Here is a 23,399-nt window from a genome sequence, read left to right on the forward strand (position 1 = left end):
AATAAGTGTCTGGCACAGTTGTTAGATCGGTTGCTGCTGCTACAATGGCAGGTTATCAAGAGCAAGTTAGAGTGTGATTTTATAGTAAATGCAAAAATGAAGACGCACAGCATCTCTGAGGTAGTGAAGAAGTGTGGACTTTTCCGTATGACCATTTCACGAGTGTACCGTGAATATCAGGAATCCAGTAAAACATCAAATCTCAAACATCTCTGCATCCAGAAAAAGATCCTGAAAGATGGGGCCAATGATTGTGCTAGGCCATCAACAAGTGTCAGCGTGCGAACTATTCTACATCTACATCTACATGATTACTCTGCAATTCACATTTTAAGTGCTTCGCAGAGGGTTCATCGAACCACAATCATACTATCTCTCTACCATTCCACTCCCGAACAGCATGCGGGAAAAACGAACACCTAAACCTTTCTGTTCAAGCTCTGATTTCTCTTATTTTATTTTGATGATCATTCCTACCTATGTAGGTTGGGCTCAACAAAATATTTTCGCATTCGGAAGAGAAAGTTGGTGACTGAAATTTCGTAAATAGATCTCGCCGCTACGAAAAACGTCTTTGCTTTAATGACTTCCATCCCAACTCGCGTATCATATCTGCCACACTCTCTCCCCTATTACATGATGATACAAAACAAGCTGCCCTTTTTTGCACCCTTTCGATGTCCTCCGTCAATCCCACCTGGTAAGGATCCCATACCGCGCAGCAATATTGTAACAGAGGACGAACGAGTGTAGTGTAAGCTGTCTCGTTAGTGGACTTTTGCATATTCTAAGTGTCCTGCCAATGAAACGCAACCTTTGGCTTGCCTTCCCCACAATATTATCTATGTGGTCTTTCCAACTGAAGTAGTTCGTGATTTTAACACCCAGGTACATAATTGAATTGACAGTCTTGAGAATTGTACTATTTATCGAGTAATCGAATTCCAACGGATTTCTTTTGGAACTCGTATGGATAATCTCACACTTTTTGTTATTTAGCGTCGACTGCCACTTGCCACACCATACAGCAATCTTTTCTAAATCGCTTTGCAACTGATACTGGTCTTCGGATGACCTTACTAGATGGTAAATTACAGCATCATCTGCGAACAACCTAAGAGAACTGCTCAGATGGTCACCCAGGTCATTTATATAGATCAGGAACAGCAGAGGTCCCAGGACGCTTCCCTGGGGAACACCTGATATCACTTCAGTTTTCCTCGATGATTTGCCGTCTATTCAATGAAACATTGACGATATGGGCTTTCGGAGCCATAGGCCATTCGTGTACCCTTGATGACTGCCTGACTCAAAGCCTTATGCCTTGCCTGGGCCTGTCAGCACTGACATCGGACTGTCAATGACTGCAAACATGCTGCCTGGTAGGATGAGTCTTGTTTCAAATTGTATCAAGTGGATGGACGGGTACAGGTATGGAGACCACCTCAAGAATCCATGGACTGTGCATGTCAGTAGGGGCTGTTCAAGTTGGTGGAGGCTCTGTAATGGTGTGAGCCGTGTGCAGTTGGGGTGATACAAGATCCCTGATATGTCTAGATACGACTCTGATAAGTGACACATGCTAAAGCATCCTGTCTGGTCACCAGCATCCATTCATGTCCAGCATTGCAACAGATTTAGGCAGTGTGATGCTCTCACACCTTTCAGAATTACTAGAGTGGCTCCAGGAACATTCTTCAGAGTTCAAACACTTCCACTGGCCACCAAACTCAGCAGACATGAATGTTATTGAGCATGCCTTGGATGCCTTTCAATGTGCCGTACGGAAGAGATCTTCACACCCTCGTAATCTTACGGAGTTATGGACACACCTGCAGGATTCGTGGTGTCATTTCCCTCCGGCATAACTTCAGACATCAGTCGAGTCCATGCCACATCGTGTTGTGGCACTTCCGCATGCTCGTGGGGCCTCTACACTATATTAGGCAGGTGTTCCAGTTTCTTTGGCTCTTGCCTGTGTTACGTTAAAAAAGTTTCATTGTGTAGAGCCTTTTTCAGTTATTGCATATCTGATTAATTTATCAAGGAAGTCCTGTTTTGTATGTTCCAAACCAATATTCACCATGCCTCCTGCTGTTTAACATGGATTTCTTCTTGATTGTTATGTTCATCTACAAATCATTGGCCTATGTTGTGAGTATGTGTGATTTCATTGAAGTAGCCTGTTTAAAGCATGAATTATTGTATTTTGTTGCCCAGAAGTATTATTATTTGAGTTAAGCTGGGGTAGGTCGAAAGTCGTTAGATTTTTTGGTGGAGCATGAGTTTTACTGAACATTTTATTCATTGCTTGAGCGTTGTTACGATGTGTTGTTCTGAAATTGAACCTCTCCTTCCATTCCAAACTTTGCTAGGTGCCTAATCTTGTCACCTGGTAGCCCTGCACTGCACATGAATAAGTGATGAACCTGTGCTTTTCTTAAAAATCATTCTGACCAAAGTTCAAGTGGCTAACAGATTTTTGTCAAGAATAGAAAGTTCTGCTTTGGACTTCGAATACATTTAAACTTGATTGTTAATAAGAATATGTAGCGAGTTCGTAAAGAAAGGGAATAGGCATTACATTAAATAGAATCTACAGATAATAAAAGATGGTGTAATGTTTGAATGAATGCAGAATCAGGCTTCAGTGAAATGTTCCGTACATAATACTGTGAGTCTTCAGCACTTCCCAGATGATGCCAGACCAAAAACTATTGTATATGAAAAACAGTGAAAAATTTAGAATTCATTGATTGTCTTAAAGACCCAAAAACTTCAACAGAAGTTTGTTTTTGTGTTCAGTATCGGAATCCCTTGTCTTATTTTATTTGTAGTAAATACTTTTTTATGTTACAGTGTCACCAACTAATTCACATCATAATCTCATGCAGCGGAAACAGTATTTGGGCGACTGGCTGACATTTGTTTATCAGAACACTTTGTTGAAGCAGCATGGTGGAAAACTATATTCTCCAAAATCTGGAAATGACTGTTATTTAGGGGACATTTGGAGTCTGGTAACTGGAAACATGATAAAGGAAGCGTGTCATTTGGCAAGGGAAAATGGTGAGTGCATAACCTTTCTGCAATTTCATGTCAGGTACTTTTTGACTAGTTAACCTTTTTCACAAAGCTCAATCTGTACTATATTGTTTTTATACTTGTGTCTCAAACCACTGGTTTTAAAGTATTGAAACGTATTTGGTTTAGGGTGTGTGTAATACATACTGTTAGTAGTTATTCATACATTGAAGATTGGAGCTTTAGTCACCAGTGAACTTGAGGGAGGGAGGAAGTAAGACAACATGGTGCAGTTCTATACCTTATATGCTGCTTGTTAATTTGTTGTGAGACTTGAATTTGCAAAACAGTATCCTGCTTGCTTTCTAAAATAAACAGATCACTTGTGAAGGAACATCAGCAGCCGAAGGAAAACAAATTAGAAACGTATTCCCAGGTGTACATACTTGTGAGATAGACATTAGAACATGTCCAGAAACATAAGTTATTAGTTGAATTATATATTCCAAATGCAGCTTGTTGGTATATTGCAATAAATATGAACTGTACTGCATTAAATACCATGGGCCACCACTGCTTCAAAATTTGAAGAAACTGCACAAGGTAGGAAATAAACTTTTTGTACCCTGCAAATGAAAGCAGGGGTATTTGGAGATTTTCCCATCATTAAAACTGGTCATAATCTTCAAATTGGATGATAAGCTGTCCTTATTGAAATATTGTAAAGTTTCCACAGCACCATTAGATGCAATGCCAAAGAACCTACCAGACAAAGTGTAGGTAGTTTCCTTGCTCCATCCTAGTGTCGGTGTGTCTGTCTTTCTGTTAAATTATGGTAGTCGTTAATACAAATAATTAATTTTTACCTGTTTATAGGTCAGAGATGAAAATTCAGTATCTCTTACACCCAACTATTTTTAAGTTGATATTGCTCACATTAAAATTTTAACTGTCTAGTAATAACAGAAAACTTTGATAATTATTTTTTTTTTTTTACATAAAACTATATGTCAGTAAACTTACTCCTTTCCACATAAAGTTTGCAGATAGTTGTAGCAGAACGGTTGTAGATTCAGTGCACTGGCCAAGGAAATAGGAGGAGATAAGTTTTGTAAAGGAAAGTTCTCAAGAATATGAAACAAAAAAATCTTCATATGATATGGTGCTGGTGGTTTTACTACTTTGGTCCTTCGTGTGGCCGCTGACTTCCTTGTAAACATGTTAGTTACTAAGGAATGACATTTAGATTTAGTGAGCAATGCGTAAGAATGTGATTGAGTTTAGAGACCTAAAAAAAAAAATTTAAGGATGTAACGGAAAAGTTGAACAACGGCCAAAAGATGATACAGATCTTGGTTCTTCTGTTAGGCTAGTACTTTTAGTCCATCATTTTACAATAGTTACACAATGGGTGTGGTTAACAGTTGTAAACTGCACTATGGTCTTCAAAATGTTGTGTGTTGCCATCAGGAAGAACTGATACGTTCTTCCACGTACTGAAACAGTGTATTAAGTTAAATCAGGTTATTGGCAAAGATGTTATTGGAAGCTAATTGCAACAAAGGTCTTTAGGAAGTTGTGATTTATTGCAAGCTTCAGTTACAAACACACGCAATAATGTCATCCAGTTACAGCACTGTAAATGGCATCACGAACTGCTTAAGTCAACATAGTCCATATTTGTATAAATAATTATGATCGCACTGAAATTCCATGGTGATGAGAGTTTAAATAAATTACGAAGAACAAGTTACCATTTGAAAACAATGCTGTTACAGCATGTACAATAATGATTGGTGTTCATAAGCGTTGCAGTTAGAGGGGTGTTGTACGTAGGTTATTGTTATTCACCAATACAATACAGTTCAACAATAATTCAATAAGACAATTCAATAGTACAATGTTTTTTAAAAGGATTATTATGATTTATTATTATATGAAGGGTGTTTTGCTTACGTGTTTGCCCAATACATCATTATTTCACATATTTTGTTCTCTCTCTCTCTCTCTCTCTCTCTCTCTCTCTCTCTCACACACACACACACACACACACACACACACACACACACCACTCTTCCTGTGGTATTAGTGTTCCAAGGTTCTGACATAAGTGAATATGACTTCAGTTTCTGCACCCTGACCGAGCGAGGTGGCGCAGTGGTTAGCCCACTGGACTCGCATTCGGGAGGACGACTGTTCAATCCCGTCTCCGGCCATCCTGATTTAGGTTTTCCGTGATTTATATAAATTGCTTCAGGCAAATGCCGGGATGGTTCCTTTGAAAGGGTACGGCCGATATCCTTCCCCATCCTCCCCTCACCCGAGCTTGCGTCCGTCTCTAATGACCTTGTTGTCGACCGGATGTTAAACACTAATCTCCTCCTATGCACCCTGAAATGAAACAAAACCCTTGCTGTAGCCCTTTTATTGACCCTTGTTCGTAGTCTGGTTTGTAGGTCTTACAGTATTTTGGATTTCAGTTTTCATTAATTTTCTTCAAAGTCATTTACTGTCATTTGGAGTTCCCTCGTATCTCACTTAATTTCTGTGATCCATTTGATGTTGCTCTTACTTTCTACAATTTTTCTATTATTCTCTTACAAATTTTGTTTTCAGGTGTTCTCATTCTCGTATTGTGATTAATTCAAAGCTATTCTCCAATGCTCATTTATTTGATACTGTTTATTTATGCCTGACCTAATTATTCTTCTTGCTATCTTTAGTATTTTGTCAATTTATACTGTATTGTCTCACAGTTGGTTTCAGCTGTGTAAGTTATTTCTGGCTGTGTAACTGTTTTATAATGTCTTAATCACCTATCTTGCCACTGGTGGGGAGGCTTGCATGCCTCAATGATACAGATAGCTGTACCATAGGTGCAACCACAACGGAGGGGTATCTGTTGAGAGGCCAGACAAACTTGTTGTTCCTGAAGAGGGGCAGCAGCCTTTCCAGTAATTGCAGGGGCAACAGCCTGGATGATTGACTGATCTGGCCTTGTAACATCAACCAGAGCAGCCTTGCTGCATTGGTACTGTGAATAGCTGACAGTAAGAAGAAACTACGGCTGTAATTTTTAGGACATGCAGATTTACTGTATGGTTAAATGATGGCATTCTCTTGGGTAAAATATTCTGGAGGTAAAAATAGTTCCCATTTGGATCTTCAGGTGGGGACTCCTCAGTAGGACATAGATATCAATAGAAACAAAACTGGCATTCCACAGATTGAAGTGAGGAATGCCAGATCCCGTATTTGTGCCAGTAGGTTAGAAAATTTAAAAAGGAAATGCATATGTTAAAGTTAGATATAGTGGGAATTAGTGAAGCTCGGTGGCAGGAGGAACCTGACTTCTGGTTAGGTGAATACAGGCTTATAATTACAAAATCAAATAAGGGTAATACAGGAGTAGGTTTAATAATGAATTTAAAATATAGGAATGTGGATAAGCTACTATGAACAGGGTAGTGGACCCATTATTGTAGCCAAGATAGACACAAAGCCTACACCTACCACAGTAGTACAAGCTTATATGCCAACTAGCTCTGCCGATGACGAAGAGGTTGATGAAACGTACGATGAGATAAAAGAAATTATTCAGATAGTGAAAGGAGATGAAAATTTAATAGTCATGGGGAACTGGAATTTGATAGTATGAAAAGGAAGAGAAGGAAAAGTAATAGGTGAATATGGACTGGGGGTAAGAAATCAGAGGGAGCCACCTGGTAGAATTTTGTGTACAGCATAACTTAATAATAGCTATCACTTGGTTTAAGAATCACGAAAGAAGTTTGTATACATGAAAGAGACCTAGATGCAGGTAGATTATATAATGGTAAGACAGATTTGTGAACCAGGTTTTAAATTGTAACACATTTCCAGGGGCAGTTGTGGTCAGAGTCCACAATTTATTTGTTATGAACTGTAGACTAAAACTGAAAAAAAGGTAAGAATTCAAGGAGATGGGACCTGGATAAACTGAAAGAACCAGAGGCTGTAGAGTGTTTCAAAGAGAGAGACAATTATGGAATGATTGACAAGCACAGGGGAAAGAAATACAGTAGAAGAAGAATGGTTAGCTTTGAGAAATGAAAAACTGAAGGCAGCAGCGGATCAAGTGGAGGAGGGGGGGGGGGGGGGGGGGAGAGAAAGACGAGGGCTAGTAGAAAGCCTTGGGTAACAGAAGAGATACTGAATTTAATAGATAAAAGGAGAAAATATAAAAATGCAGTAAATGAATCAGGTGAAAAGGAATATAAATGTCTCAAAAATGAGATCGACAGCAAGTGCAAAATGACCAAGCAGTGATGGCTGGAGGACAAATGTAAGGATGTAGAAACACCTATCAGTAGGGGTAAGATAGATAATGCCTACAGGAAACTTGGAGACCTTTGGAGAAAAGAGATGCACCTGTATGAATACCAAGAGCTCAGATGGAAAACCAGCCCTCAGAAAAGAAGGGAAAGCAGAAAGGTGGAAGGAGTATACAGAGTGTCTATACAAGAGCTATCTACTTGAGGGCAGTATTCTGGAAATGGAAGAGGATATAAATGAAGATGAAATGCTAGATATGATACTCTGTGAAGAACTTCACAGAGCACTGAAAGACCCAAGTCAAAACAAACCCAGTAGTAGACAACATTCCATTAGAATATTGACAGCCTTGGGAGAGCCAGCCATGACAACTCTCTACCCTCTCACGAGCAAGATGTATGAGACAGACGAAATACCCTCAGACTTCAACAAGAATATAATTATTCCACTCCCAAAGGAAGCAGATGTTGACAGGTGTGAAAATTACCCAACTATCAGTTTAATAAGTCATGGTTGCAAAATACTAACACGAATTCTTTGCAGACAAATGGAAAAACTGGTAGAAGCTGACCACAGGGAAGATAAGTTTACATTCCGTAGGAATGTTGGAACATGCAAGGAAGTACTGACCCTATGGCTTATGTTAGAAGATAGATTAAGGAAAGACAAACTTACTTTTCTATCATTTGTAGACTTACAGAAAGATTTCGACAATGTTGATTGGAATACTCTCTTTCAAATTCTGAAGGTGGCAGGGGTAAAACACAGAGAGCGAAAGGCTATTTACAATTTGTACAGAAACCGGAGGATGGTTACAAGAGTCAAGGGGCATGAAAGGGAAGCAGTGGTTGAAAAGGGAGTAGACAGGGTTGTGGCCTATCCCCAATCTTATTCAATCTGTATATTGAGCAAGCAGTGAAGGAAATAAAAGAAAAATTTAGAGTAGGTGTTAAAATCCATGCAGAGGAAATAAAAAACTTTGAGGTTTGCCGATGACATTGTGATTCTGTCAGGCACACCAAAGGATTTAGAAGAGGAGCAGAACAGAATGGAAAAGTCTTGAAAGGAGGATATAAGATGAACATCAACAAAAGCAAAATCAGGATAATGGAATGTTGTCGAATTAAATCAGGTAATGTGGGGGAATTAGATTAGGAAATAACTTAAAGTGGTAAATGATTTTTGCTATTTGGGAAGCAATATAACTGATCCTGGTTGAAGTAGGGAGGATATAAAATGTAGACTGACTATGTCGAGGAAAGTTTTTCTGAAGAAAAGAAATTTTTTAACATTCAGTATACATTTAAATGTCAGGAAATCTCTTCTCAAAGTATGTGTGTGGAGTGCAGGCATGTGTGGAACTGGAACTGAAACTTGAACAATGACTAGTTTACACAGCCCACCAGGCTATCTGTGCAGTGTAATGCGCTGCTTCCTGAGTGGGAAGGCGTGCTGGTCCCCAGCATGAATCTGCCCAGCGGATTATTGTTGAGGTCCAGTGTACCGGCCAGCCTGTGAATTGTTTTGAAGTCGGTTTTCCATTTACCTCAGTGAATGTGGGCTAGTTTCCCTTATTTCACCTCAGTTACACGATGTAGGCAATTGCTGCACAAGCACCGTTTCCATATACACGTACACCATAATTACTCTACAACATAAACATTTGGGGTTCCACTCATCTGATATGAGACGTTCCCATCGGGTGCACTGGTGGCCAAACTGCATAATAATCCTAGATTCGGTGTGGGGCACTGGTGGGGTGGGTGGACTGCTGTGACCTGTTGTGGGGTTGTGAACCACTGAGCACTAAGGTGGGATGAAACCTCTCCATTGTTTATAGGTCCCCAGTTCAATAAATACGTACATACTAGTCTACAAAAGAAGGGAATAGAAGCTTTCGAAATGTGGTGCTACAGAAGAATGCTGAAGATTATATGGGTAGATCACATAACTAATGAGGAGGTATTGAACAGAACTGGAGAGAAAAATTTGTGGCACAACTTGACTAGAAGAATTGATTGGTTGGTAGGGCATCTTCTGAGGCATCAGGGGATCATCAATTTAGTATTGGAGGGAAGTGCAGAGGGTAAAAATCATCGAGGGAGACGAAGGCATGATTACACAAAGCAGATTCAGAAGGATGTAGGTTGCAGTAGTTATTCGGAGATGTAGAGGCTTGCACAGGACAGAGTAGCATGGAGAGGTGCAGTAGTTATTCGGAGATGTAGAGGCTTGCACAGGACAGAGTAGCATGGAGAGGTGCTTCAAACCAGTCTCTGGACTGAAGACCAGGTCGACAACGACAACAACCGGCATCTATGGATAGACTGTTCTTGTTGTATGTGTTTTTTGGCGATTTAATTTGCTTTGTTCAGTTTTGTATTCTGTTTTGCCATGATGGTTTCTCATTTAGATTTTAAGTTGAGATTTCACCTAAATATTTAAATTTATCATCAGTTCTGATTTTGTTCTCCTTTTGTAATTCTCTTTGTAAGTGGTGGGCCAGTAAGCATAATCCATTTTTAAATTACATTCTGAGGCTGATTTTGTGTGCTGTTCCTTCTAGCAGTTTAACTTCGTGTCTCATTCCTTGGACATTGTTGGCTAGGAGAGGAAGATCAGCAAATCCCAAACAGTTGAAACTTACAGTTTAGCACTTCCAGTTCTTACGTTCTTTGAGTTATCCTTGTACCATTTTATTATTATGTATTCCAGGGCACAGTTGAACATTAATGGTGACTGCCTGTCAGCTTGTCTACAGTCTGTTTGGATAAGGATGGTTCAGAAATTTCTCCTCTAAACTTCTTTCAATTTGGTGTTCGTTAGAGTAAGTCCTAATGATTTAGTTAGTTTTGGATGGAGTCCCAGATTGCTTCAAATTTTTAGTACAGAAGGTCTATGGAAGCAGTCACATGCCTTCTTAAAAGCAACCAATGTTCTTGCCAGATGTTTGTTCTGTTTCCTATAGGGCGCCATAATCAGTTTCAAACTAATGATCTGCTTTGCACAGCTTCTCCATGGTCCGAAATCTCCCTGGTATTCCCCTAACTCCCATTTCAGTTTTTCCTCGATTCTTCCAGACAGGAGCTTAGATAAAATCTTGTATGTGCAGCCAAGGGGAGATATTCCTCTGTAAACATCTGGATTTATCTTACCACATCGTGTGTTCATGGGTGATGGCAGTGGTGCAGCGTTCAGGGAACTCTTCTATTACCCACATTTTTGTTAGAGCCTTGCGCAAGGAGTCTTGACTGTGTCACTTGAATATTTCCACATTTCAACAAAAACCTGATCTTCTCCACATGCAATTTGTTTTTCCTTTGGGAATCTCTTTACTTTTTGGAAAGTTGGGGGGGGGGGGGGGAGGGTCCGATTTGTTAGGTTCAGTGTTAACTGTGGTATTCACATTGATTTGTAAGAGTTATTTGGATTCTTCACGATTAAAAAGTTTATTGAAGCATTTTGCCATGATTTCGCCCCCCACCCCACCTTTCTTTTTCTTTCTTTCTTTCTTCTGTGTGCCATTATTCCATCTCCATCTCTCAGTATTGGCATCCGGAGTTGGTACTGTTCTATTTATTTCCCAAAGATTTTGTGGTAATTATTTTCTGTGGAGTTCAGTATGTCTATATGGAGTCCTCTCGTAATTCTCCCAGGGTTTCATGTGATTTTCTTTCATTTTTGAGGATGATGGCATTTTCTTCTGTTCTGTTTGTTTAGAACTTAAACAGTACTTGGTGTCTATCTTCATGGAATTTGTCACATTCTGCGGTCCACCATGCAGGTTTTCTTTGTGGGTGCAAGGGAGCTAGATTGTCGGCTTGTTTCTTGAGACTTGACACCAGTTCTTCTAGATTGTCTATTACCTTAATGGTTAGTGTTATTTGTTCGTATTTGTCATTTTTAATTAGCTAATGTGGGTCATACCATCACCTTGTTTTGTTAGTTTTTTAATTCTTTTTCTTTAATTAGTGGATTTGACTTCGATTTTAATTTTAGCTAAGTTGTGGTCTGAGCCTGTGTCTGCTGCTCTCAATACTGTAATGTCGTAGATTTCTTTACGAATGTTTTGCTCTAGATAGACGTGGTCTAGCTGCCACTCATCCTTCTTCCAGTCTGGATGTTTCCATGTTTTAAGTTTATTTGGTTTCTTCTTGAAGTATGTTGATTTAAATACAAGGTTGTGTTCTCTACAGAGTTAGTTGTTGACCATTCTTGTTCGCAAAGTTTTGTGGATTCCATTTTCCAATTATATGTTTACGTTTCCTTTCCTTTTCCCAGCTGGGCCTTGAAGGCTCCCAGTAAGATCTTTATATTCCTTTTATTTATTTATTTTGTTCACCGTTTGCTCGAGAAAGTACAAAAATTTATATACTTCTTCCTTTGTTTGTGATAGAAAACTTTTTTCAGTTGTGACAGCATGTGCATTTATAACTATGTAGGTTTTATTCATTGTTTTAAAAGTGAGAGTTGCAGTTCTTGGTGATATTGCTTGCAAATCGGGTATTGAATCTGATATTTTTATATTTACAATAAATCCTGTTCCAAATTGGGGACATTGATTGAGAACCCTCTGTCCTCATTTCCCATTATAATTTCTATAGCCTTGTGATTTGAACTGGTCATCTATTGTGTTTCTCATTTCTTGGAGCCCTGTTACTGCTTAAAACCAGAAAACTCCAAAATTCCGCAAATGAATTAAATAAACAAAAAAATTTAGTGAGTTTATGTTGTGGGTTGCTATATAATTTACTATCATATGTTGAATCTTCTTTTTGTATGTCAGTGTGAATTTGGGTGATTCCAAACATTCAGATTCATTAGTGTCTTCTAATTCGCTACCCACTGATTCCAATGTAGCATTTACCTGCCTTTTTGGGCAGGACGGTGGTATATTTTTCCTTAAAAAAAAAAGCCTTTCCATATTTGACTTTCAAAGGTAATTAACTTTAGCTGGAGCAAGTTAAGATTTACAACTAGGATTGTTAACTGCAGAGACGTTTTTTGGTCCATGAGAGTGATTTTAATTCACTCAAGTCAATGGGTAAGGCAGTTAGGCATCCCCTATCTGCTGCCTCGGATGCACCATGTAGGAGTCTCACCTCCCCTCCTGCTAAGACACAGTAGTAGGTTCATGGTATATGTAAAAGTGTAAAAGTAGCTAGTATTTTACATTAACTTTTTGTTTAAAAAGTCTCTAAAACTACCTAGTGTTTAACAAAAAAAAAAAAAAAAAAAAAAGGATATGGGTGGTAATGTAGTTAGACTGGTCCATCAGGCCACAGACACATACAAAATTGTTTTTAAAAAAAATGGAAAGTAAATTCATTGCTGGAATGAGGACTGTCATTCCACAATGAGTGAGTATGGTTGTCCTGCAAAAGGTGAAATTGTGTTCAATTAATATAAAATCCAGTATGGATGAATATTTTGTACAGTGGGACAGAAGTGAAGAAACATAAATGGTAACTGGTTTTGCTTGGATTAAAGGTGTTGCAGACACTATTTATTTCCATCTATGTTAGAAAATTTTAAATTAATTAAACATTAGTCACCATCGTTATATTACCAGTTTTGGTGTTTTGTAGCGAATGAAATATTTTAAGATGAAAAGACAGTTGCAAATCAATCCTTATCATAATATTGTCAGTATTCCAGTTCAGACTTTCTGTTGTTTAATTTCTTGTTCAATGTTTACAGGTGATCTGTTCATGATTACATTGCTTACACAGTTATCGTCAGGTCAGTTTGTTAATCACTTTATGAGGGAGCAGGTAACAGCATGGATCAATGTTGGTGCTGATGGACTTGTTAAGAGGGACAGACTGAAGTTGTTTTTGCTTATCTGTGGATTACCTTTGTTCAATGCAAATTATGAGACAGTTAATGTATGTGAACGCCTAGACTGGAAGAGGACACTAGGACTGCACCTCTGGTAATGTGATTCTTGCAACAAAATATTAAAAGTTTATTGAATGCATAATATCAAATTAAATTGAAATTTCTGATCTTCAGAAATGAGGAGGAGCAATCTGTTTTACTTGGTAAAAAAAACTTTCTTTAGCCAAGATTGCATAAATACTTGAAGAGCCAGTTTCAACAGGCTCTGCTATCATCTGATCTTCAAAAATTGTCACAAAATGTGTTCATTGTGAGTTGGAACCTCATACCAAGTTGTTATATTAGTGGATAAAATGTTGGATATTGTGCAAAGGTTGGTCAGAAATAAAAGGCTTACAATCAAAATGCACCTCGTATACGTAAGTATATAGTGAAATGTACAATAGCATATCTGCATATGGTAGCTTGACATATCACATTCATTGATAAATCACCTTAAATAGTGTAATGTGTTAAATTGTATCCACTAATATGAAGTTCCAACTCAAAATACACACATTTTGTAACAATTTCTGAAGACAAGGGGATGACAGCAAAGCCAATCAAAACCGGTTGTTGAAACAAGTTAGTATTTATGCGATCTTGGCTATAAAAAGTTTTTTTTACCATTTTATTAATTACTTGACTTTGAATTTCCAGAATTGACATTAGTAAGAAAAAATTGTTGGTAAATGAAATTAAATTTCAGAGACAATAAATCATAGTGAAGATTTAAATGAGCAAGTATAGTTATTGTCTGTAAAAGATTAGTTACTCAAGTATTAATTTCCTTTCTTTTTTATGAGCAGCTATGTTACCAGTGCACACATGCTGTCAAAAATCATCAGTTTTGTATTATTTTAGATAATTGCTGCTCTTGTTGGCACATCAGTTGTAGTTGTCATAATGTATACAGAACTTTATTTTACTGTTGTAATCATTTAAAAATTAATTCCAACATTCAGGAGTGAAAATAACAGTAAAAAAAGTGAATGGAATTGATGGTGGTTATGATACAGTAGAATAATTTATTTCATTTTATAACTCCTAAATAATTGACAATAAAAGGGGAAGGACTTGATTATGAAACTTCCTGGCAGATTAAAAACCATGTGCCATGCCAAGACTTGAACTTGGAACCTTTAGTAGGAGATGAGGTACTGGCAGAATTGAAGCTGTGAGGGCGGGTCGTGAGTCGCACTTCGATAGCTCAGTCGGTAGAGCATTTGCCCAGGCAAGGCAAAGGTCCTGAGTTTGAGTGTCGGTCTGGCATAGTTGTAATCTGCCAGGAAGTTTCATATCAGTGCACACTCTGCTGCAGAGAGTAAATCTCATTCTGGACTTGCTTATGGACTGTCTGTAGGATCTGTCCTGGCATTTGCTGCAAATGATATGCATAAACATTAATCATGATGGTTGGATGATTCAAACATGCCTGATTTCTTGATTTGTGAAGTATTTTTATTTCTCGTTTCATAAGAGATACTACTATCATCCGACAGTAAAACGCACCTAAACTACTTCCATGTGACGAGTGGTCTGCCATTCCATTCATTTCACAGAATTGTATTCACAATCCAGAATACAATTAAATAGGACCTTGAGTTTGAGGAGCATAGCCTTCGCACTAAATTTGAGAAATTGTTAAGTAAATGTTACGGAGAGACAGTGTGTTAGAATCCATATTAGGCGAACTGATAAGGGCAAATAGAATAATGAATCTTACATTATCTGAAACCTGCTAAAAATTGAGGAAACTTGATTTAAAATGGAAAATATTGGTATTATTAATAATAGCTCTCATAACTGGAAATAATTTAGACAGTCTGTATGTGTTTTGCTGTTCTGGTGATATAGAAAAACTTGTACTGGAGATGATGATTGTAACAAGGCACAAAGAAGGAAAAAGTGATATGCTTTTCAATTTTGCAGTGAAGGAGAGAAGTTTTCTTCATATTTTGAATAAACTTTAACTGCAGTTTTAGCACTCAAGACATATCCTAAAAAATTAAGTTTTTTGTTTTGGTTTATGGTGGCAGGTGTTAAGAATGCATTATACCTTGTTCAGAGCCCAGATGTGTGTGCCTGTGTACCCTCTTAGGTACTCGGAGTATCTGTGTATCTGGGAGTGACAGCATTTGCAATGTCATCTTGCAGATCACCACACATTGTATGATTGTTGGTACGGAATGTCTTGAATGTGTCCCCAAAAGTAATAATCAATAGCAGTAAATCTGGTGACCAGTCACACAGATTGCCAATCCTCTCTCTGTCAGTCCATAGACAAGGAGACATTTAAGATCTGAGACCCATCTTTCTGCCATTATATTAAACAACCTAGTTGTTCGTGGAATGTCTTCCACTGCATGTTCAGTACTCACTATCGTTTAATCGTTAATCAGAAAGTTACAGTCTCATAACAAGATTGTGGACGAGTTGAAAACAGTTATTTATGCTCAAGCCATTTCAGTTGGCTTCCTGTTGTATCCAGCAAGGGTTTTCTTGTGACAAAAAGGAGTCTTGTGGATATTTACTTCGTTAGTGTTTGAAGTGGCTTCATTAGTCAACAGTAGCAAAGACATGAAGTCCCAATTTTGATGTAGAATCTAGGTGCAGAATGTATTTTCCTGAAAATCGTCTTTGCATGATGCTTTGTGAGCTTGGCTGTAAAGAACTACCACGTAGAAATCGCTAGACTGTACTTCTGCTCACTCCAGAATCCTGTGCTGTTCTGTGTGTAGCAAGATGTGGGTTGAGTTGAGATTTTATTGCAATGAGAGAATACCTACATTTGTATTTTCTCTAATGTGTCTTCTGAATTCTGTTTACCAATTGTGGTTTGGTTGTACCTGCCTTTTATTACGAATTTGTGCCCTCCCCATTTTTGCCCCCCCACCCCCACCCCAAAAAAGAAAAAGGGGGGGAAAACTGCCATGATCAGTATGGAAGATTTGGGGTGTGTGGGTGTGCATATGCGTGCATGTATTCTGGCAGCTATTCAGGCTGAAGTAAGTACAGCCATATTGCAGTTAAGGTTTCCATGTGGTCTTCAATTTGTGACATTCTCACTTATGACACCTTTTAACGAAGATTCATTTGTTAAAAGGTGCCATTAGTGAGTGAATATCACAAATTGAAGACCACATGGAAACCTTAACTGCAATATGGCTGTACTTACTTTGGCCTGAATAGCTGCCAGTATACATGATCAATGTTTCCACTTGTGGTTTGGTGTCTTAAATGAATTTGTGCAAACAAGATCCCATTTCATGAGCTCCTCTTGAGGCTTTAGCCTCATCATAAATGTCAGTCCCTCACAGCAGTGGTATACTGTGAGATTGTTGTCCATAACGTCTGTGTAAAATGATATTAAATTTTTGAGTCAAGGGGTTGTTAAGGTTTCCATGTGGTCTTCAATTTGTGACATTCTCACTTATGACACCTTTTAACGAAGATTCATTTGTTAAAAGGTGCCATTAGTGAGTGAATATCACAAATTGAAGACCACATGGAAACCTTAACTGCAATATGGCTGTACTTACTTTGGCCTGAATAGCTGCCAGTATACATGATCAATGTTTCCACTTGTGGTTTGGTGTCTTAAATGAATTTGTGCAAACAAGATCCCATTTCATGAGCTCCTCTTGAGGCTTTAGCCTCATCATAAATGTCAGTCCCTCACAGCAGTGGTATACTGTGAGATTGTTTGTCCATAACGTCTGTGTAAAATGATATTAAATTTTTGAGTCAAGGGGTTGATTGCTGCAAATAAAATGTAATGGCCTATATTTCATTACTGTTCTTAACAATTTCTTTTTCAGCAGCCTTTCATTTGTAATTTCATTTTGTGGAGCAAATTTTAGTTGCAGTTCTGTTTCATCTCAGGTCACGTGACCACTTTTGGATTTTTTATGCTGAGTTACATCTTCAGGAACTCCTCACAAAAATCCCTGTAGGGTGCATTGGCATTAGTCCGTATATCTTTGGTATACTCTTTATTTAGGGACATAATCGTAAGGTGGTGGGCCAAAAATCTTTCACTGCATTCTCTTCTTGAATTGTGACTCCCTTAGCTTGGAATGTTCCTGAGAAATTCTGACTCTGGCTCTAACAGATTTCCTTTTTTCACTCCTGAGCTGATAAATACCTTCCTTGTCTGTCTGAATTGCTCCAGGCGGAACATCACTTCTTTTTCTTCATTTGAATAACTGTTTCCACAAATCTCCTGGTTTCATCAAATACAAACAATAAACATAATTTGCACAGCAGTATTATTTCGTCATTAAACAGTAAGAGACTATAACTGCCTTCAAAGCTGCTTTCCTCTGTCCTGAATCTTGTTCTTTCTGAGGCCGTCAGTTGTAGGAGTCTCGACCAGTATTCCTTACACAGTATTTTACTTCTTTCATATATTAATTTTCCTGAACACTTGTTTCTGTACAAGTGTAAAGGTGTACATTCTCTCCTGGGGTAAGTTTTGTTTCTACCTCACTTCATCTCCTATTGCAACCCTCAATTTCGAAACTTTTTGCGAGCATCCTTTTTGGCCGTGTTTCCTCCTTCAGCTCTTTCTTCCTGATAGTCTTCTTTCTCAGAAGATGGTTTGGTGGCAAATCTTTTCACCTCATCAGTGCCAACTAAGAAGCAAAAGGAAGGAGGCTTACCTGGTTCTACATTTCCAGCGTGATAGCGAATAAGCTGCTCCTCTTAAGCTGCGCTCTTTTGAAAGGGATCTATCACCATGTGCACCTTATCAATTGTCGCTGTGACACAATGTGTAGGAAGCGGAGTTTGGCTCAGTGGTAAGACATCGGATTCGCATTGAAGGGTTGCAAGTTCGACTATGTCAGTGGCAAATATTTTTGTGCTCCTTGGCACTGCATACAATACTGATATCACAATTAACGGCAACATCATATAGGTATTTTATTAATTTATATGAGGGTAAGTCAATTATTATCTACAATTTAGTTATATTTTTTATTTATTTTGGTAGTACTGTCATTTTACGTTGATGACACATGCTTTGTTTATTTGTTGGCATATATCTGCAATTTTCAAGCTGCTAGGTTAGTTCAATTATCGCTGCAGTGCTGTTAGTCATGGCTGCTCGACTGTCTAACTTTTCCAAAGAAGAGCAACATTCAGTGATACATTTTTTGTGGTCAGAAGGCATATCAGGGGCCAAAATTCACCGAAGACTTTCAGTACAGTGTGGGGACAGTGATTTGCCACAGTGGAGTGTGTATGAAGGGAATGAAAAATTTTGAAATGGTTGCAGCCACAGATGAAGAAACCATTGAGCATTTACCTGAAATCATTTTCTTGGACAGACGATTAACTATTGATGAAGTGGCACATCGTCGGCAAATTAGTTATGGTTCTGCCTATGAAATTACCCATAACAGACTTGGGCTTCATGAAGTTTGTGCAAGATGGGTCCCGAAACGGCTCACAAAGTTGCATAAACAAACACACTTGGACATCTGCAAAAAACATTTAGATAGCTGTAGTAATGATACGGACACCTTCTTAGACAGGATCATTATGAGCCAGAGACTAAATGGCAGAGTATGGGATGGTAACATCCAAATTCACCATGCAAGAAAAAGTTAAATATCCAGCTGTCTGCAGGAAAACTGATGCTTACAGTTTTTTTGGGACGCACAAGGTCCAGTACTGGAACATTATGGGGAAAGTGGCACAACAATAAACAGTGTACGTTACAGTGGGATGCTTACTGTCGGGCTAAAGCCTGCAGTTCAAAGCAAATGATGAGGATTGCCGTCAATAGGTGTTCTGTTGTACAACAACGCCCGTCCGCATATTGCTACCCAAACTGCTGAAACATTCCAGAAACTCAAATTTGAAGTACTAGATCATCCTACATACAGTCTCTTGGCCGTTCTGACTATCACTTGTTTGGTCCCCTCAGACAGGCATTAATTTACCTTGACAAAGGAGTGAATGAAGTGGTGCATTCTTGGCTCGCAGCACAACAGAGAACCTTATTTTTTGGGGGCATCAGGAAGCTTGCACAATGATGGACCAACTGCGTTGAACCGCAAGGGGACTGTCGAAAAACGATGTTCTTGTAAGTTTGTTATTTGATTACAATAAAATTTTGTAACTACTCTGCTGATGATAATTGTCTGACCCTCATATAAGCACAAAAAGTATAGGCATAGGATGAAATGCGGGACTGCAAACAGTTAAAAAGGGATTGTAGTTAATGTGTACATGGGAACATCATGCACTGGGATGGTTTTCATCAAAGAAATGGAGGAAGCAATAATTTTGACTGCATCTTGCGCACATTATAAACGCCGCCTTTTTGCAGTGCTGTGATTTTTTTTTAATGTCTCCATAGAAAAAGTAACTTGATTGACATTCTGAAAACAGCTTTTTTAATGGCACAGTCCAGCAGCGAACCATGTGTAATGCAGCATGTTGCTGAATATGTGCGATGATAGCAGGTAATGTACAATGGAATGAAGTTTGATACAAGCTTCTCGGGAAGTGATTTCCTCTTCTTTCTCGATGAGGTAAGTGCAGTGTTGAAACTTTTTTACTAGATTTTTTACTTGAATATGAAAATAAACATCACAGGGTTGCGCTAGTGGTGTACATTTGGGGAATTACTTTGATACAACACATTGGCAATCTGTCTTGATCTTGGAACAGTTCACTGTACATTTGTGGATTTGTTTGTCCTGCCCACGAGTCAATCAACAGAAGACATTTATTCTCTTGCACATAGGGCTTCATCACATCAGTTAAATATTTTTTGTACAAGTCTGTAGTCAGTTTACCGGATTCTGAAGGAGGAGCGCAAAAATATTTGCTGCTGAGCAGAGTTGAACCCGTGACCTTTTCAATACAAATCCGTTCGCTTACTGCTGAGCCAACACCACAGTATCACAGGGACAGTTGATAAGGTACACATGGTGATAGATCCGTATCAAAATTCCTCTTATTTCCTAAATGCTTTGCCATCTGAAATTCCCACTTCGGGCACTTTCATGTCTCACCATGCCCTACATGTACCATGAATTTGGACGAATTCGGCAATGATGATTAGGCATCCTCTCCTTGTTAGTAGCATTTGTTATTCAGAGCTCAAGACTTAACTGAAAATGGCATGGCACGTAGCACAGGTCAGTGGACTTCAAGGATAATACACATTCCCAACTTCATTGAGCCCAAGGAAGAATGTGTCGTGTCAGGATGGTTGAACTAGACACTTTCTTCACTGCATCAGATCAACATTTACAAAAATAACCCACTATACATTAATGCTCTGCTCAGCATGAGGTACCAATAGGTCTTGACACAGTGTTTAGAGAAGAAGTGAAGTGCCTGGGAAGTACTTGTAGATTTAACTCATTTTTACTGCTTTTGGACTTAGAACATTGTCAAATGCAAGCACAGATATTAAATATTAGTAATGTTTAGTTGTACTTTGTGTGTATGTGAGATTGTATTGCTGTCATTCATTGTTCTCCTTCCTGAATTTTATTAATTTGGTTTACAGGTATTTAACGTCCAGTATCCAGACAATCAAAGATGCATTCACTGCATATCAAAAGGCATTTCATCCAAAGGATTTTAGGAATCTTTATGCAAAAGCTCCATTACCGCCTTACTGTGAAGAGGGCTATATATATGACTCAGAGGAGAAACTACCGACACTAGATCTCTGTTACCACCTTATCCATTTGTATTGTGATCGCTTCTATTCTATGGCAAAAATGTTTGATCCAGTTACACACACACTGGATGTATTGGACTACAGCCTTAGGTAATGAACATTTTAGAACTAAATTGTAATTATTAAGTTGTTCACTTCTCGGTTAACTAGTTTTAAAGACGGTGCAGGCTCACCAGCATGTCTCTACTTTTATAAGGATTGCATTGGGATCACCGTACAGATGGCCAGTGAGTAGTGTTGCTGCTGAAAATATTCATGGTGAACTGTAACAGGGTAAATAAGTAAGGGTCAAACATACCTACAAATCATAAATTTTATGCATCCTCCCTGGTTCAGCGAGTAGGAAAAGTCATGGTTATTGTTGTTATTATTTTTCATGGTAGATAGTCAGTCCTGTAATTTCTGACGTGGATCTCAAGAAACTGTCGTACACAGCTCTACCTGCAGGGACAGAAGCTTTAGCAAGGGATGTTTTTCACCTAACACAAACTGTGTGAAAGTGGGTACTACTTTCGGTTAATAATTCCATGTAGAGTACAAGGGTGAGTCAAATGAAAACCTTAAATAATTTTTTTAAATATTATGTATTGTGCAGGAGTGGTACAAAGCTGTATCACTTTTCAACGTAATCTCCCCCATACTCAATGCAAGCCCCCCAGCACATACAAAGTGCATAAATTTCTTTAGAAAAAAATTGTTTTGGTAGTCTGCGAAACCACTTGTGCACTGCGTGTCTTGCCTCTTCATGAGAACGGGACTTCTTTCCTTCCATTGCGTCTTTGAGTTGTCCAAACATGTGAAAATCACTTGGGGGCAAGGTCTGTGTATGGTGGATGAGGAAGACATTCAAAATTCAGGTCTGTGATTGTTGCAACTGTTGTACGGGCAGTGTGGGGCCTTGCGTTGTGACGTTGCAAAAGGACACCTGCTAACAGCAGTCAAAGTTGCTTTGATTTGATTGCAGCCCACAGAGGATTTTTTAGGAGATCTGTGTGTGATCCACTGGTGACAGTGGTCCCTCTAGACATGTAATGCTCCAAAATGACGCCTTTTTTTTGTTCCAAAAGAGTGTCAGCATAACTTTCCCTGCCGATAGTTCTGTTTGAAACTACTTTGGTTTTGGTGATGAGGAATGGCACCATTCCTTGCTCGCTCTTTTCGTTTCTGGTTGGTGGAAGTGAACCCAGGTTTTGTCCCCAGTAACGATTCTTGCAAGGAAGCCATCACCTTCTTGTTCAAAGCGCCGAAGTAGTTCTTCACAAGCATCAACACGTCGTTCTCTACTCAGGAGTCAGTTGCTGTGGCATCCATCATGCAGACACTTAGTTTTATGTGTGGTCATTGCTCTTGATGTTGCTCTGGATAGTTAATCATGGTTATTTTACAGTTGATGCTTTTTCTAGCAGTAGTGTAGCTGTATAGTAGTGGATTTCTTTCCCCATGTGCGGGCAGTATGTCACATTTATTTACATTCAGGGCAGCTGCCAGAGCCTGCACCATTTAGCAATTCTCTGGAGATCATTCTGCAATTGGTTACTATCTTCTGGTGTTGCTACTTTTTTAATAGGCAATGGCATCATCTGCAAACAGCCTTAAAGAGCATCCGATGCTTTCTACATCTTTTATGTATATATTGTAAACAGTAACAGTCCTATCACGCTTACTTTAAGGTACTCGGGAAATCACCTTTACATCTGTAGATTTTGTTCTATTATGAATCCAGCCGCAAATCTGCTCCAATACTCAATAAGCTCGCGTCCCCCCCCCCCCCCCCCACCACCACCCCAAGTGTCAGCTCACGGAGTGTCAGCTTACTTCTAACCTCTTTAGACAGTCTGTCTATAACCTGCCTCTTACCTCAAAAGTGAGCCCCTTGACTCCAGTAACCACAGGATTTTTGCCTTGTGTGCTTATTGTACCTTATACTTCCTGCAAAATGATCAGCTAATCTGTCTTCCTCCTGTTCAGGTGCAGGCCATGATTTTTGAATCCTCATCTCCAAATTGCAGCAACAGGTAGAGCATAGATACGAGACTTCATTTCAGTCAAAAGCAATCCTCTCACATTTTTGATTATTATGGTTGACAGCTGTGTTCACCGAGGGCTGGTTGTGGCATTGAAAAACCTCCATGAAACCCACATGGATGTGCACTCTTGCTGTACCTATTTCCCTCGAGCCACTTACAATACTATACTCTTTTCAGTTGCTAAACAAGGTTCCTGCTCCTGTAAGTAAATAATAACAATCTTCATCATCCAAATCTCTGCACAATATCCCTATGTTCTTACATCTTGTCAAGTTTGGCACTAGGTTTTACATTACTTGTGACATTGTAGTCAACACCCCCCCCCCCCCTCCTCTTTCACCTTTCACCCTTCACTGCTACCTAGCACCGAGACACTCTTCTTTACACCTTAACAGTGGTGGTGCACATTGGACTCGGATTCGGGGGTTCAATCCCGTGTCCAG

At 38.9% G+C, this 23,399-nt stretch overlaps 1 protein-coding gene across 1 annotated transcript in view; it reads left to right on the forward strand.

Moving 5' to 3' along the window:
- The window catches only part of LOC126297603 (nuclear pore complex protein Nup98-Nup96-like), a 228,684-nt gene that overhangs the window by 155,110 nt on the left and 50,175 nt on the right, over nucleotides 1–23,399 (forward strand). Inside the window, exons 10-12 of the mRNA XM_049988587.1 lie at nucleotides 2,860–3,069; nucleotides 13,039–13,273; nucleotides 20,753–21,019. Coding sequence (XP_049844544.1) covers nucleotides 2,860–3,069; nucleotides 13,039–13,273; nucleotides 20,753–21,019 — 712 coding nt within the window. The remainder of the gene's footprint in view (nucleotides 1–2,859; nucleotides 3,070–13,038; nucleotides 13,274–20,752; nucleotides 21,020–23,399) is intronic.

Source organism: Schistocerca gregaria, chromosome X, assembly GCF_023897955.1.
Source record: "Schistocerca gregaria isolate iqSchGreg1 chromosome X, iqSchGreg1.2, whole genome shotgun sequence".
NCBI lineage: Eukaryota > Metazoa > Arthropoda > Insecta > Orthoptera > Acrididae > Schistocerca > Schistocerca gregaria.